Here is a 17414-nt window from a genome sequence, read left to right on the forward strand (position 1 = left end):
GTTAGGCCTGATTTTCAAGAATACACACTGACTGTGACTACAGCTCTGGAGGACAACACTCTCCAAAAGCTAGCTAATAATCCATCTTTAAACTTGTTAAATTGAGTTAACGTCCCCAAATCCCAAACTGAGTATGTAATATAAAAAAAAAAAAGGAAGAAGGCTTTTGGTTTGTTTTTTTTGTTTTGTTTTTTGTTTGTTTGTTTGTTTATTTGTTTTTGTTTTGTTTTTTTTTCTTGCACACAAGCCCTAATTAAAAAGAAATTATTCTGGTTGCAAAGACAAGCACTTAAATATTAAGAGCTCCCAGAATTGAGGTTACTTGCACAACCTGGATTTTCCTTTGTTGTACAGATGCATTCTAATTCAGACTTTAATTACATGATCATTCACAGAGTAGATGGCATGTGTAGTGCTGTTTGTTGACTGTAGAGGACTGAGGGACTCTGCCTCACATTTCAAGTACACAGAAGAGTGGACTTTTAGGGGCAAGTATTCTTTCAGGCAGGTCTTCCTGTTCTTTTAACTCATCCCCATCTCAGATCCACCCCTTTCACTCTGTATTCCCTTTCCCTGTTCCAGTCCTGTATCTGATTTCACTTTTTGGCACTTTCTCAATTTGTCTCTCTGTCCTGCTTCAGTCTTTAAGTGCCTTGCCTGTGAGTTTACCAGCCCCAAAGATCTCAGGTCCTCTGTGCTTTACCAGAATTTATTTTCTGAGGTTTTCTTACATCATATTTTGCATATTAACCCCCCAGTTTTCCCCCCAGTTTTGTACTACAGATGGCTGCCCATTAGATTTATCTCCCCTCCCATTTTTCTCTATTTTCCAAGTTTCTTCCTACTGAGAAGCAGACTGCTGTGTCTCAGAACAACCTTTTCTCCAAAGCTCTATGTGGCTAACTGGGTCAATACAAATAAATAACCAGAGAATTCTTTAAACCTGGGTCCAAATAACATGGCACTAACTATCCATATGGCTAAATGCTCTTTTCCATTAAAAAAAAAAAAAAAAAAAAAACAAAAAAACAGAACAACACATTATGCTGTCTGTAGTGCCTATTGAAAACACCACACTGGTCTGTGATGACCTCCAAGCTGCACCCAGAAGGTGCCTGGGAGGCTGGTAAGGACCAAACCTGTCAAAGTCTGTGCTAAGATTAAGTAAATTAATACTTTTCTTAAACTCGTAGTCTGAACTTGTTTGTTCATTTCCTGGTACACATACTATCTTTGAATCTGAATCTCAGTCTGTTCCCCATTTGACTCCCTTTTGAATCCAACCCAATGATACTCCAACCTCCTTGTCTTTCCAGAATTACCTGAATTTCCCCCCAGCTCCTTCTTTTTAGTTTCTGCTCTAGTCTCCCTGTCAGCCCCTGAAAGCAAAAGGAGGATACCTTCCCTGCTTTTGTCTTAGGTATCCAGACTCCAATTTTTCCTGGCCTGTCCTGGCCCTGAGCTGCAATGACAGGAATAACTCTCTCCACTGTAGCAAACCCGGTGAGAGCCGAGTCACTAGGGAATCTGGTTTTGGAAATCTGCATCTCTAGTGAGCATCTGAGATTTGCCATTTTCCCCAGGCTTTTAATTGGCCGCTTTGGGGCAGATTTTCCCAGAGATAGCAAAAAAATCTTGAGAAAGAGCTTCACCTCCTGACAGCTCTTAGTATCATGCTGTAAAGCATGGGGACAGGAGAGCTTTTCAGAGCATCTCATTTGACTCAGTTCAAACCAGCCCAGTTCTCCTACGGGTTGTTCTCAGGGACAGACAAATAGCTCCAGACAAAATTTTGTGAGAAATAATTAAAGAATCTGAGCTGCACGCTGGTGCCCAACTTGGAGTTTCAGCCAAAACACATGCAGTTTATCAAAGCTGAAGAGGATTTTATTAGACTGAGGCAACCTTTTTAATTGGTGGTGCTACCAGATCCTATTAAAATGAAATCTCCCTTCCTCACAGGGGCGCTGTAAGCATTAATTTGTTAATGACTGCACAATGATTTGATGATGAAAAGGACTGTATTAACATGAAGCATTATTGTCCCTACAATACAGGCTTGCCTGCTTTCATTACTCATTATGTACAGGGACATACCTATTATGAAAAGGGATGTGGAGATAATAAACTTGATATTCTTTTCAAAGGACTAATCCAAGATATTTACAGTGTGTGCAGCACAGGTAATAGGAATATTCTGGAGAGCTCTGTTTAGGTGGCAGATTCCATTGTGTGGAATGTAATGATGTGCATGTATGTGTCCGCACAAATCCTGTGTCCAAACATACCTGCAAACACATGCATGCATGCTCTCTTCTACTTTTCTGTCCTTTATTAACCATACATTTCTTTTCAGCCCTCCCTTTGCCACCTCAAACTCACCAGTGCTACTTAAATAACAAAATGCCTCCATAAACAAACTCTTTCTTTTTCTTTTAATATCAGTGATACCTTTTGTTTCCTACATTGACTACAATCCTCTGCTAAGCTCCTTTGGATACAAATAATTTTTTATTTCTCTCCTCAATCAACCTTCTTGATTCTAACTAAGTGTTAAAAAAACAAAACCAAGAAAAAGCCACCAACCCACACTGACTTATGCATTAATTCAGGGACCAATCTTGCAAATGTTCGCATGGGTAATCCTTCCTCAGATGAATAATCCGTCTGACCACAGTAGAGTGATTAACAACAATGCAGATTAAGGTCTTCAGGATCGGGCCCATGCCCTGATGCTTGGGTTCTCACCAAAAGTTTAGTGGATGATGGTTCCTCTTCTTTTGTTAGATGTTATTAGAGGCCCACATGCAGCTCTCAATTATTTCATTTGATTACATAGCTAATATGCCCTGATCCTGTCAGCACTCGCTGCAAAGCCTAACAAGCTGAAGTAAACAGTTCCAGCTGAGTTAGAAGGCTTGGCAGGATTGGGCCCTTTAATAGCAGTTGTGAGCTGTATCTGATTTGTTATCAGAATGTCTTTGATATTAACAGTCTCATGTTTCGTTTAGAAATAATCTTAATTAAAAAAAAAAAAGCCTAGTAGAAAATCTGTGAGTATATGAGCTGGTAAAGCTAACTAAATCTAAAGAAAGAGAGATTGCTATTTAAAAACAGAAGTCACACGAATTTTTATTTCTTTGGAGCAAAACTTGCCTGCTACTTAGCTTGCCTGTTTAAAAATAAAATTCACATTTATTGCTTACCTATTTGGAATAAAACCTGCCTACAATTCTTTTTACATCATACAACGACTGATGGTTTTGTGTGCTATGGGTCCAGGGGTTTGAAGTTCAGCAGAAGAATCCCCCTCCAGCAACCTTTTGGCCTATTCCTGCCTTTCTTCTCTACTTGCTCGTTTCCTGGAGAACGGAGACAGTCAGGACTGATGTATCGCTGTGTCCCCCTTGCCTGCACCACACGGTGTTCATTAAAAACTTGCTGCTAGCAAGGGCCTGATCCAGCCCTCCTGGAAGTCATTGGAAAGCTGTCTATTGACGTCATGGGGACGAGGAGCATACTAATGCATGCAAGTACCTTTACTAATGCGGCCAGTCCTGTTAACAACACCGAAGTTGTTCACAGGATTAACAGCAATCAATCAAGCCCTTTGAAAGGCACATTAAAAGCCAAAGCCTGGTCTGCAAGCCCTTTCTCACAGGAGGTGTGTATATACCTGTGGCTGGTCCTGCTGCATCCTTCTGATCCCGGCCGGGCCATGGCCGTGCCTTTTTCCAGCCGCGTGAATTCGGGGTAGCATTTCTTCTGAGGACGTAAAAATTGATGGCCATCTACCCCCAAAATAAATGGTGCTTGTGTTCTTAAAAAGAAAAAAAAAAAAAAAAAAAAAAGAAAGAAAAAGAGAAAAAAAAAAAAAGAAAAAAAGACACCCTAATCGGAGTGAGAAGCAGGAGAAAATGGGGCTGCAAATGGCTGTGGGAAGGGGCTGCTTTTTCCCTGCAAGTAGGGAAGAAAAAAAAAAAAAGTGAAGTGCTTTATTTTGTTTATTTTGGTCCCAAGCAGATAAATAATATTTACTCTCTGGAGAAACTGAAGCCTGTTACAAAAGACCTTATCCTTACAAAATTCCTGTGGACTTCTCTGCTTCTGGATTGCTGAACTGGACCCACTGTGATTACACTGGGAACATTTCTCACTGGGGAACTGTTCGGCAAAAGCTGGTTTATAGATAACAATTTCACTCCTCCTTTGCCTGTATCTGTTTAAAATCTGCCACAGCCCCTTGTACATGTGTAAAGGTGCTTATGGGGTATAGCTTATTTCCACCCACAGCAGCAGCTGTGTTCATCTTGGAGCCCTTGTAGCAATATTTGTGTCCGTATTATTTCATCCTGCCACCCCTCACAGCTGTGCCTGTGCACCAGGGGGCTGTACTTGAACAGCATCCATTTCTAAATGACTATACTTACGGCTCTGTGAAAACGGGGCGTGGACCAGCTCAAAGTTTTAAAAAATAGAGATTGTTATAAAAGGGACACTCGCACTGAGCAGCAAAATTACTCTTTTTACTGCCCTGGTCTTTTTAATTGGTTTTCATTTGAGATAAGCCTGTGATTGCAGGCAGAGTGGCCTGCTCGTGGACAAGGTGTTAACAGAGCTATCCCTGGGATAGATCAGTGCCGGATGTTGTTTCACTTTTCACTGTACTGGATATTTCTTCTTTAAAAAAAAAAAAAAAAAAAAAAAAAAAGAAGAAGGTTTAGTCCTCCTAGTTCTATCACGGGTGTGGTTTCAGGATCAGAAAGAGAGGCTATTAGGATTTTTAAGGGGCGGGGGGGGGGGGGGGGGGGGGTGGGAAGGAATGCTGAAAGATTTGTTTCATGTGGGTTTTGTTGTTGTTGTCATTCTTTTATCACAGTCCAAGGCACAAGGCAGGATTTGAAAACAGGTGAGTCACGGGGCTGGGGATTTGGGAGCCGGGCTGTCTGAGGGTTTTACCCTCCCCGCGGCTCCCGGGCTGTCACATCTCCGTGTTTGTAGCCTTTAAAGGTTGCAGGAGTGTGCCCAGGAAGGGAAGATGGGCAGACCAGCCCCCTCACCCCCCCGGCTTGGACCCCGGCTCACAGCACGGCTGGTCAGACGGCAGACAATGCGCGGTGCCTGCCACCAGCCCGGCACCAGGCGGCTGACAGCCGCTGCTGCCCATCAGCGCCCCAAGATGTTGAAAGAGCCGTAAAAGGCAGCGCAGGCTGCCGGGGGCTCCGCACGGCTGTGCCCCCAGGTGCGGGCCCCCGGAGGGTGGGATGGGGAGGCTCCTCGGGGCCGGTCCCGTCCCGCCCCCCGCCCGCAGCGCTCCCCTCGCAGGGACCGGCGGTGGCCCCGGAGAGGGGCGCAGTCCTGCCGCCCCCCGATCCACCCCCGCTCCTCTGCTGGCAGGACACGGGAGCACTCTCAGACGCAGGAGTAGCTGGAATAGCCGAGCCACCTGCAATGGGGTGATTTTATTTTTTTTTAAAGGTTTTTGGTTTTGTTTTTAACGGGAGGCGGAGGGGACGGAGGACGGTGGGGGGGGGGGATGGTTGGCAGGACACTGCCTTCCTTCTCTATCATTAAAACAAAAGCCAAATAAAGTGGAAAGGCGGCAAAGCCTGCTCCTTTCTTTTGTTTGTTTGCTTGTTTGTTTGTTTTTAAAACCGAAATTAAAAAAATAAATAAATAAAATAAATAAACCCTGCTCAGTAAAGCAGGCAAGAAGGGCTGAAATTTTAAACTAACAACCTCCTTCCTCCGCGGCTGCCCCTTCCGTCGGCAGCCACACGTGTTACCTGCGCTCCCGGGGGACGGGCGGCCGGGGGGGGGTCCCGCTCCCAGCCCGCTCCCCCTTCCCCAACTCCCCGGGGCCTCGCCGCCCCCGCCGCGGGGCTCCGCTGCCGGCGGCGCCGCGAACAATGGCCGGGGCCGGGGCCGGGGCGGCGGGGGCTGCAGACACCGCCGGGGCGAGCGGCCGGAGCCCGCCCGGCACGGGAGAGGGGGTTCAGGCCAGGTAACTCGCAGGCTGCTCCGAGCTCGCCCGCTGGTGTTCCTCCATCCCCGCACGGCTCGCACGGGCAAGCGGGAGAACCGGAGAAAAGGGAAAGCGGGAGGAAAAAAAGAACAAGGGGAAATTGCTCTGAGCGCACGCAGAGCCGTGTTTCGTTACTGTCCGGATTACTGTTGTTATTATTTGGGGGACAAGGGGGAGTTGTGTCCTTAATCCGAGGCTCCGTGCCCTCCCCACCCCCAGATGCTGTGAAAGCAGGGCTGATTTCATCTCCACCATACAGTACACTTTGTCTAGAGAGCATTGTTCGGACAAGCAACTCCCGATCACTGATGACTACAAAATACGATTTATGTTTCCATCAGAGACAGACAAAATATCCTGATGGCTTGAAAGTCGGGCAAGAAAACCTTGCTTAATCAATCCCTTTCCAATATACACACACACATACACACACACAGAGCCCGTATAGGAGATAACGCCCGCACTGACTGTACATAACATAAATATCGGCAGCACGAAAATTAACAACAGTCATTTCGATATTTTTTTACTCTCTTCAAAGCTCTACAATAATATAGTTTGTGCTTTCCTAGTTTGATGTCATCATCAGTAACATAATTTATATTTTAAAAAAAAGAGAGAGCTTAAAGAGCATGCATTTTTTTAGATGCAACATGAACAGATATAGTAAAGAGAGCTTGTAACATCACAATCACAACAACAACAGCAAAAGCAACCTCTGAGCCGGGGGGTTCATCCGTATCTGAACTGCTTTTTATTATCATTTGCGAAATTAGAATAAGAGTAAATAATAAGTAAGAGGCATCATCATAACAGAAAGAAGTCAGAACACCTTGGGTTTGGGTTTTTTTTCCCCTCTCAAATAAAAAGGCAGATTTCCTGATGATCACTGAAATTATAACGACAGCGATTGATCGGAGGGCTTGCAAACGAAAAGGAAAAAAAAATCATCATCATTGGTCCTAAAAACGCAACCGTTCCCCTTTGCTCACTTGGCACAATAGAAATTGACTGTCTCTCAAAGAGCCATGCGCCTAGTGCTATTTATAGCCAGGGGCTGTGTTGGAAGATACCATTAAGCCTCTGCCGGGCAGACAGACAGGGGGGTGGTTGGATGGGAGGAGGGGGTTTAGCCAGAGTAGAGGCAAAAGCAATCCCCCACCCCTAGCCTCCCTTCCCCGTACACACACACATCCACACACTCACACCCCACCCCCTAGTCTGGCTGGGAATTTGAACCGATCCAGCCTGTTTAAACGGAAAGGACACAGATCTTCAATGTAAAAAAAAAATCAGATCAGACCCAGAGAGAGAGAGAGAGAGAGAGAGAGAGAGAGAGAGAGAGACAGAGAGGGAGGAGTGTGTGTGTGTGTGAGTGTGTGTGTGTGTGTGTGTGAAAGAGGGAGAGGGAGCGAGAGAGCGAGAGAGAGGGAGAGAGAGAGGGAGAGAGAGGGAGGGAGAGAGAAAAGAAGAGGGGGAAAAAAAGGAAAGAAGATTTTCTCTATGTATATAAAGATGGCCACGTTAGCAAACGGACAACCAGACAATACCAGCCTGAGTAGCAATCACAGCAACCCCAGCACCAACGGGCATATGAACGGATTAAACCATAGTCCCGGAAACCCATCCACCATCCCAATGAAGGACCACGATGCCATTAAGCTCTTTATTGGGCAGATCCCCCGTAACCTGGACGAGAAAGACCTCAAACCGCTCTTCGAGGAGTTCGGGAAGATCTATGAACTGACGGTGCTGAAGGACAGGTTCACTGGCATGCACAAAGGTGAGTTACCTCCTGAACTTTCCCGGGAGAGATCGGGAGAGAAAGGCAGGCTCCCTCTTTCTCCCTGTCTCTCTCTTTCTCTCTCTCTCTTTCCTTTCGATTTCATTTCATTTTATTTCATTTTTAGTTGGCCCGGGGGCGGAGGCGGCAGGCTGGGGGGGCAGGGAAAGAAATAATAGACCCATCCTGGGAAGAGAAGAGCGAGAGTCAGGGCAGGGAGTCAGCTCCGTTTGGCTTATATGTTAGTATTTTTTATTTCTTTCCCCGCTTTTTTGGGGGGTGACAGGCAGCTCCCGGGGAGCGCCGGGCGAGCGGCGGCGCGGGCGCGGGGCCGGCGGCAGCTGTCCGCGGTGCTGAAGCCGGAGCGGGTGCTCTGTATTTACCTTCGGGAGCCGCTCTTCGTCAGCCCAGGGGTGTGTGTGTCCGTCCGTCTGTCCCTGGGTTTGCTGGCAACCCCCGATTTTACAACTGTTCCGTATCTGACACCGGCAGCTTTTTCTTTTCTTTTCTTTCTTCTTTTTTTTTTCTTTTTTTTTTTTTTTTTTTCCTCAATTTTTTGGTAGTTTTTTTATTTTTACTGCTGTCACATTTATTATTTGTAGTCCTCTACAAAGCAAGAAGTGGAGGAGAGTGAGTTGCTCCGGGGGGGACTGTTTAATTTTGGTTCTATTCAACACGGGAACAGGGATATAAACAACAATAAAGAAGCCCATCTCAAGCGGGGCAGGGGTGTGTGCACAAAATCACGGTATATGTGCTTGTGTGGCAGAAGGCAAGACAGAAAGGACAGGTGGCAGCTTAGTTCCAGAGGGAAGAAGTCTCTGACCAGGCATATTCCAAGCACTACTTTAATGTGCCCGAAGTCCATGCCGGGAACTTTTCAGGTTTTCTCTAAAGGTAGTGGAGATGTACTCACACAATGCCTCACTTGCTCCATCTCTGCCCGCTCATTTCCCTGCTCAGCTTAGGCTCTCCGGAGGTGCCTATCAGATTAGATGGTGCTCCGTTTTGGGGGTGGGGGAGGGTGTGTGTAGTGGGGGAGAGATGCTCAGATCCTCGGGTAGGAAAGTAGGACTCGCAGGGAGGAAGTTGAAGGTAATTTGCATGGCAGTCCCTCTTAGAAATAGGAGAAAGGCAGAAGTGATATAAGCCACCTTATTAACTCAGATTCTGTGTGCATGTGTATGTGTGTTTATATTTTTTTTTTTTTGTTAAAGAAAAAGGAAAAGAAAAAGACCGGGTCAGAAGTGATTGGGGTGTGACTCCAGATTTAGTGCAGGAGGAGAAAGCGTTTTGCACGGGGCCACGGGGAGAGTGGAAGTTGTATCTTTTACAGGACAGCTTCAGTACCCGTGTCTAGTCCAGCTTGGCAGACTCCTGGCAGTGACAGTCACCAGTAATGGCATTACTGGCTTCCCAGCTTTCCAGATGCCTTGGCGAGTTGTAAATCTTGAACTTAACGGCATGTTCAGCAGGCATCTCTTCCCCCTTCCCACTCACTCCCTTCCTTGCTTCCACTCTCAGGAAACGCGAATGAAAATATACCCTGACATTGCAAAGTACCAGCTTTACACAGGCTGGAGAAAATGTTCAGGGCTCAGGGACTAGGGACTCAGTCTAAGTTATAGGATATTTCTCCCATCCTTACTTGCCGGTCGCTTCAAACACCCTTCTCATTTTTAAAATGATCAGTGTAGCTCTTTCGAACCTTGCTTTCTTTTCAGACTGTCTTCCTAGAAGCCACATCATGGTCTGATTGGCATTATTCAAACATTACACCCGTACTATAATAATTATAAATAATAGCAATAAAAATAATAGTAAGAAGTGCAGGGAAGGAAAGGTCCTGAGAGATTTCATCTAATAGTGAGAGTAGACACTGAGCTCGTGTGTGTGTGTGCATGTGTTTGCAAAAAATTATCTAAGGTTTCTGTAAAATAAAAATAACAGCAGTAAAAGCTACACTGAAGAGAATCACTCAACATAGTGTAGAGGAAATCTTTGAGCTAACACTTCAATAAAGTATTTTTTTCAGTCGTGGGAGGTTACTGTGATTTGTTGATGAGATTTTATTCTTTTGCTATGTTTTATCTTAAACCTGAAATTAATCATTCTGTGCGCTAACTTCAATTTCTATTTCATAGATTTGAGTTCTCTCTCTTTCAGTTCAGTTTTGCTTTTACTGTATGCCTGTATTCACAGAGACAAACTCAGGAAAGGGGTGAGAGAGAGAGAGAGAGAGAGAGAGAGAGAGAGAAAGGAGAGAGAGAGAGAGAGAGAGAGAGAAAGGAGAGAGAGAGGGATCATTTATCTTGCTTGGATGTGTTTAACACATATCCCTGAATTAAGCAAGATACTAACTTCATTTCCCTTCATTTCATTTCTGTTCTAAAGCTGCAACCTAGGAAAAAAGCCAGGTGGGGAATCTTGTCACCTCATCAAACCAAACTGCATGAGTTCATCTCAAAACAAAGTCATTTTTAACATGCTATAAGTTTTGGACTTTGGAAAGAAAATTTATGATGATGATTGTTATTTTGCGGGCTAAGGTTTGAGTGAAGCTTCAATAGACACCGAGTTGCCAGCATTTCAGAGATCGGTTTTATTTAGTACATCCGAGAAGAGTTTGAACTCCTTTCTAGCGATGCCGCTGATTTATTAGCTAATCCTGATAAAAATGTGCCTCTGGCTACCTGGAAAAAAATTACTTTCTTGCCAGTAGTGATTAATTACTATTAAGTCAAAAAGCATGATGGGGCTTTGAAGGATGAGGGTTGTGTTTGGCTTTTTTTATTATTATTTTATTCATTTTATTTCATTTCTAATCTATTTTTTCTCTCTTCCCTTCTCTAAATGCAGTCATGTGAAGCATTGTATTCACTCAGATGTCCTTATTTTGGCTTTGCTTTGCAGGCGTAGGTGAAGAATTGCATAAAGATAGTCCAACTTGGCTCGCAGGGGTAGGTTGGCAATACAAAACCCCAAGATGTTTTCCATAAGAGATGCATAATGCTTATACATTAATTGATCCATCACTCTCAGTTGATTTCATTCCTAATTCAGGGGATTAGGCTGTGGCAGTGGTACACCCTGAAGGGTTAATAGTAGGCTGTAGTTTATTTAAGTGTGCGGAGAGCATACCTTGGGTGTAGAGGGGGAGAAGGTGGGACTGTTCTGGGAGGAGGGAAGAGAGAGGAATTAGCTTAAAGTAAAAAAACAGCAACCGGGGTAATTTCAGGTGTAAATCCATTGAAACAAGATCAAAGGATGTGTATTCTTGAAAATATTATGAAGATATCCTATTGCGGTGCCCCTGTATAGCAGGAGGAAATTGAAAATTAAGAACCTAAAGTACATTACTATGCCCTCCTCCAAGAAAAACTATCACAAAAGGAGAGTGAAGTCCCAGGTTCTCTCACCAGCAGCCCTGGCTGATACCAGTACAGACACCAGGAAAGAGGCAGAGGATTATGATTCTCTTGCAGATACACAAAGAGAGAAGGGGTACGGGGGAAGCAGCATGTAAGGGAAGGCGGGAAAGGCTTGCCAGATCCCCAAGAAAATAAGCTTTCATGGCATGAGAGTAGCTGCTGCATATTTCCCCCATCCTTGCTTCTCTCCACACGGGGCAGGAACAGGCTCCTGCTCTGGTACTTTGCTGAAGGGTTGGGAAGAGGCTGTGTGCTGAGATCTACGGGTAGAAATCTACCGGGGCTGAGCTGACCCACCCACGCTCTCACACATACACACACACACATGCACTGAGTTAACTAATCACACTTTAACAATTTAGCAAGACATTCATTCATAACTTCCCCACATCTTATCTAGCTGTGGAGTATGCTTAAAGGCTGAGTTACTGGGAGATATAAAGGTTAGTGCTCTCAGGACAGCCATATTATAATGCATTATCTTTGAAGTCATTTAAGGCCAATTTAAGTGGTATTTAGTATAATATTTATGAATTAATGTTATCTAAATATAGGACTGTCCCCATAGGTTTAAACAGTCTCTTCTACTGAAGCTTGCTTGTACCCAAGGCCTGGGAAATGCTTTAATTTAAAATACACAGGTCTCCATAATATTCTATTTAGGAAGTCGGAAGAAATCAGCATTCCACACTTAACTGAGATTTACTGAAACACATGCGGATGAATGCACTTAAAATGCGGAGATAGTGTGCACTGGAAAAGCAGGAGTCTTGCACAGACTTGAGACCAACAGCACTCTTTCAACCCTTATTTAGGGGTGAGAAAAGCACAAACCCCCCAAAACCTTCTTGAAATCCACTGCTGCAGTCCCGTGGTTGGGGTGTTTTTCCTGCCTGACCTGAACCTCACTCTGTAAGCATTCAATGCAGATAGAAAAATGCAGTATGAAGAGAAGAGTTTAGTTCTTTTACAGCTTTACCTTCTTAAAAGTATAAATAATTTTGAAATTTAAGATTCCTCTGGGGTAGAAAAACAAGACTTCCATTCATTATATTCTATTCTATTTGATTACAAAGATAAATGATAGAAAAATTAAAACCTTGTTAAGTTTAAGGATGTTTATGAAGGTTTTGGACATATCAGAAATTCAAATGTGCAATGAAAATGATCATTCAGTTAAGATGATGTGTATGTTTATACGCAGAAATGTATAGATTTGTGTGTGTATGCATACAGAAAAAAAAGATGTGTACACATTCATGTGTACAGCCTTTGGGAAATGGAAATTTAGTTGAAAAGAAGCGCAACGCAATACAGGTGCTGAATAAACTCCTCCATAATTGAAACATAAGACTTGCCTGTCTGAAAGCAACACATACAACATTTAGTATGGTAGTAAACCAAACAAGTTTTAGGGAGGTAAAGCACAAATAAACTGGAACAAAACAGAGGAGACTTCAAGCCTTAGGTCTAAAGAACAACCCCTTAAAACAATCACAATGCAATTTGATAGATTGATGGAAGAGAGGAAAAAAGCAACACCCTGTTCATTAAAATCTCCTGTATATATGAGCATCTATGTGTTTTGATAATGTCAAACAGATAGCCCAGATTGCTCCATAAATTATAAGATTACACGTTAACTCTTTTTTTCCAGGGGTCTGGACATGGATTCTGGTTTCTAAAAGCAGCTGCAGCCAGTTATGATGCTGTTGTTACGGTTGTGTCAGCATTTCCAATACAAACTCTAATTTTCTGGGATCTCTTGCTTGCCTGTCAAGTTTTGCACTGAAAGCTGTTCCTCAGCTAGTCCCACTACCATATGAACTAATCATCCTTACAAGATGGATTTGTTTAAAAGTTACATTAATGCAAAAAAAAGAAAGAAATTAAAGTTTGTGTGCCCACAGCTTTTGTTTCTTCTCTTACATTTCTCCAGTTTAGACTAACATTTCTTACACTTTTACAGATTACAATTGCTTCTGTCCCTCAATACTTACATATTCTGGTGCCTTTGGGCATTTTATGGAATAAAAAAGGGTACTTTTTGTCCTTAAAAAAGAAAAAAGGAACAACCAAATTTCTTGTATTTATTTGTCCTTACCAAGGTTTTAATTAAGGTTTGAATCAGAAACTCACTAATTTCTGCAAGAAACAATAGGAATGGGGGGCAGCTTGGTTAATTTTATGTCTTTTTTTTCCCATATCGAGACAGAAAAAATCGGAAATTTCAACACTGAAGTAGAGGGAAAAATTGAGGATCCTTGTCACCTTGCATGAGAAGCGTGGTTCATCTGGTCCTGTATCCCGCATCTGCTAGTGACCAGTGCCACCGGCAGGGCTTTCTTCAGCAGAGAATTCAAATTGCACAGCATAATAAAAGCCAGGCAGCTGATGAAATAGTCTTTTGAAGGAGATTGTCAGAAAGCACCTGGAAATTTTGTCTGGGTAAAGAGTGGCCGAGATTGCGGAAAGTGTCTTGTGCTCAACCGAAAAGCGGTTTGCACCTGTCAGGGAGGGCAGGCAGAGAACTCTCTGTCCATGGTGGTCAAGAACAAGGGACAGAAGGGTGATCAAGGAGGGTCTCCTCCAGCCTTAAGAGCTGGAAGTACGCAGCCACATTTTTCAGCAAGACATCAGGGTGTTTTTTTATCATGCATACCCCTGTGTGCATGCACACCAGCCAGCCGCACTGACCCGACAGACCATAACGACACTAAAGGAGCTGTTACTGTCCCTCCCGTCAATCAGGTGTGAACTGAGGTGGTTGTATGTGACAGGCAGTAATGGTTCCAAGGGAGAAAAAGTGGGGGAGATGATCTAGGCTGTTGGACTGCTTACCTGCATTTAAAATACAGAGAAAGTACCAGATGCCCAAAGACCCATGCAGGAGTTGGCTCTAACCTCAAAGTAATATTCCATAAAAGCAGGGGGCTGCAGAGCTCAACATGACTGTCCATCAAGCGGTGTGTGGTTTCTGCCCCATAAGAGTTTGCACTAAGCATGTGAGGTGCTAAGGAAGCTAAGTTGAATCCTGACTTTAACAAATAGCTGGTGCCTCATTAATCCCTGCGTCACCTTTACTTCGGGAGCAAAGGCCTTTACCTGCTTGCTGGACAGAGCACAGTGAGATTTCTGCCATCGCTTAGGTGGCTTCATGTTTGGAAATCCTGCTGCAGGTTTGCACTTATTCAGTGTTTCACATTCCCTTTAAAATTCTGGATTTGGGGTTTACACAACAAACCTCAACACTTGCAGATAATGCTACTAATTTCTGTGCTTGCTGGCTTGTCCCTTAACTTAGCTTCACTTCTGTAAGTGAAACTAAAACTAAAACAAAGAAAGGAACTGACAAAAGCCTGATCTCTGCCACATTTTTCACTCACTTAAATGCTCCACTGACACTTGTATGACTGTTGCCGGAGTTTGTCATGGTGGACTGACCCTTATGCATTAAAATCTGCTGCAGAAAAAGGGAAAAATATAAACCGTGGTGAGTAAAACTTATGGTTTTCTTCCACCATTGCTCACTTACTGAGCTGGGGTGAGCTGGGGTAATTACAAGGGTTTCTCTTTCCTTCTACCTCCCAGCAAGCCATCATCGCATTTTGGGGATCTCAGGATCTACTGAGTCACTTTATCTGCGCTGCATCTCTTGGTGTGGTCTGGAGTCAGGGTGTCACCACAGAGATTGCATTTGTTTGCTTTTGTCACTGTGAGCCACAGCCTGAATGCACCCACAGGTGAATGCAGCTTTTAATGTACATTCATTATATCCAACTGACATCCCCTTGAAGGAAGAGCAGGCTTATTATTGTCGTTCCTTAAAATAAAGATGGATGAGAGCTCTAAACCTCTCAAATAAAGTGCCTGACCATACGTAGTAGCTAAAAATAAATCATATACGGCCATCTATTCCATGTAAATGAATGGCAAGACATATAGATATAGACATTGTGTTAAGTTTGTCAAGCAGAAGCAGCCAAAAATATTGATCAAGGCAAGGGGGAAAAATTGATAATGAACTGGACTCCAAGAAGACTTTAATTGACAGTGACTTCTGTGAACCAGCTTTGGACAGTATATATAAACTGACCACGATGTAACTTTATTGCAATGCACTCTCCTGTAATTAATTGTCACCTTTGTTAAGACTGGCTACAGATCAAAGGTTTAAAGATACTTAACAGGTTCTTAGTAACAAACCCTTCAGATGCATTAGAAATATCCGACAGTTCAGCCAATGAGGCATGCAGATTTCGATCTACCTCACCCTTATCTGTTTATTTCTTCCTCCTTTGTTGAACATGTAAAGTCATTGTTTAACATTAACTATTTAAAGTTTAACTTCGCTGGCAATTTTAATGCCTCCAGGGATATATGGTTGTGGCGATCGGGACCTTCACTGTAAGGTCTCTCAAAGTATTTTGCAAACAGAAAGTTGTTTATGGTTTGGTAGACCAAGGTGTAGTGCAGACACAGTTTGCAGTGCAGACTATTCTTACCCCTTTAGGTGGCTAAGGTGTTTAATTTCCTTGTTTAAACCCAGAAAACATAAAAAGAATATAAAAACCTGAAAAAGCCCATACACAAAAAGTGTAGTTGAAAATGAACTTTTACGGGAAAAATGCATAATCAGTGAGATAGAAGTGCGCCTGACATTTGTACATCACACACATGCAACTATTTATTTTATGTGCATGCTAATGAAAACATGTACTCAGTACAGACAGGATAATATAGGTTTCTAAATAATTCCTTTCTGAAAGACAGCACAGAGAACATACTCTTATGTGAAAGTGGCAGGTGACTTAAGAGGATATTCCCGGAGTTATATGCAGAGTTTATTATACATAACCATTTACTCATTATACTATTTTAATGATACAGTCACACTTAATTCATCTCTGCTTTATTTGTACATTGTGTCTGAGCCTCCAAAATATTTTAGAGGGTACCAGGCTGCCTTCCCAGTGCACCAGGGCAGATAACTTTGGACATGAAGTTTCTTCAAACAGAATAAAAACGGAGCTTTGCAGACAGAGTTAGTCTGATGAGATCTGACTGCATATTTGGTCTGTTTCTAATTCAAATGCCTGTATATATATTACACAGGGACTGTGTATGCATGCAGGTATCGAAAGGGCAGACTTGCATTTGCACATAGTTCCTCTCCTTCCCAGTCCCTAAGGATAGATTCGCATCACATAATATGCATCACTCACTGCAAACGCACACAAATATCTTTGTCGGACTCGGTAGCTTCTTGCAGGTAGATGTTTAAAGCAGCATCAACCTAATAATATCCCTATAAAACAGCGTTTCCTTCCTAGGATCGAGAGGGATGAAGGTTGTCAGAAGATCAAAAGATATATCACAGTGTGCTTGTAGAAATCCCCTGATTATGTTTCCTCTCTATAATGCTCTAATTCACTATTTGATCAATTGTAAAAGGGCAAATGCTTTAGGAGGAAAAAAAAAGTATTAGGTTACTAGATGCTTCAGGGTGAGTGAAAATCACACCTAAAATTATATGTAGCAATACAGTAATGAACTTATCAATACTTCTTTAAGGAATCTGACAGCCCTATATGAGAGATTCAGTTCTGTGAGCAAAGGTCACAATATAGGTATTGTTTATTAAGACTATCGATAGCCTAGTTGACCAATCTAACCAGAGACTGTATAATGTACCAGCTGTTAACAGGCGGGGAGGAGAACTATGAAGAATTTACAGAATTGCCCACATGTAATATTAATAATATTGATTGATTCTAATAATATAATAAGGTAAAGATGCACTTTGAAATGGTGCATGGAGGAAGCAGGGGGAGAGTGAGATACCTTTGCTGAACAGATTGAATTGGTTTGTACTTCTCTGGAAGTTAATCTAGAGAAAATTCAGTTTTCTCACCTGGCCTCTGTTTCCTGCTCATTATTTCAGTAAACACAGACAGAAACCAGATTTGCTGTTCTCTAGGATCGGGTCTTGGCCCAATAGTTGCACAAAAGCCAGGGACCTGAGAAACTTGTCGCAGCGAGGAGTATTTTGGTCAGCAACTTCAGCCCCCGTCAAAATAGGATTAATCCTAGAGAGTTCTTTTTCAGCACAGAATTGCAATGAAAATGTTTCATTTTTTCCCCCTATACCTTTATCAGCATTTAAGGGATGGGG

General features: G+C 43.1%; 1 protein-coding gene across 16 annotated transcripts in view; it reads left to right on the forward strand.

The window, feature by feature from the left end:
* Positions 1–7187: 7187 nt before the first annotated feature.
* The window catches only part of CELF4 (CUGBP Elav-like family member 4), a 712154-nt gene continuing 701927 nt past the window's right edge, over positions 7188–17414 (forward strand). For 3 of the 16 annotated variants that reach the window (XR_004982016.2, XR_004982017.2, XM_036402642.2), the window contains exon 1: positions 7191–7808. Coding sequence is in view for 14 of the 16 variants with exons in the window: in XM_036402642.2 (XP_036258535.1) it covers positions 7529–7808 (280 nt within the window). In the remaining 2 variants the exon portion in view is untranslated. Of the gene's footprint in view, positions 7809–17414 lie in introns of all 16 variants that reach the window. The other 13 variants (XM_036402632.2, XM_036402644.2, XM_036402643.2 and 10 more) reach the window with 9 other exon arrangements.

Source organism: Molothrus ater, chromosome Z (assembly GCF_012460135.2).
Source record: "Molothrus ater isolate BHLD 08-10-18 breed brown headed cowbird chromosome Z, BPBGC_Mater_1.1, whole genome shotgun sequence".
NCBI classification, from domain to species: Eukaryota; Metazoa; Chordata; class Aves; order Passeriformes; family Icteridae; genus Molothrus; species Molothrus ater.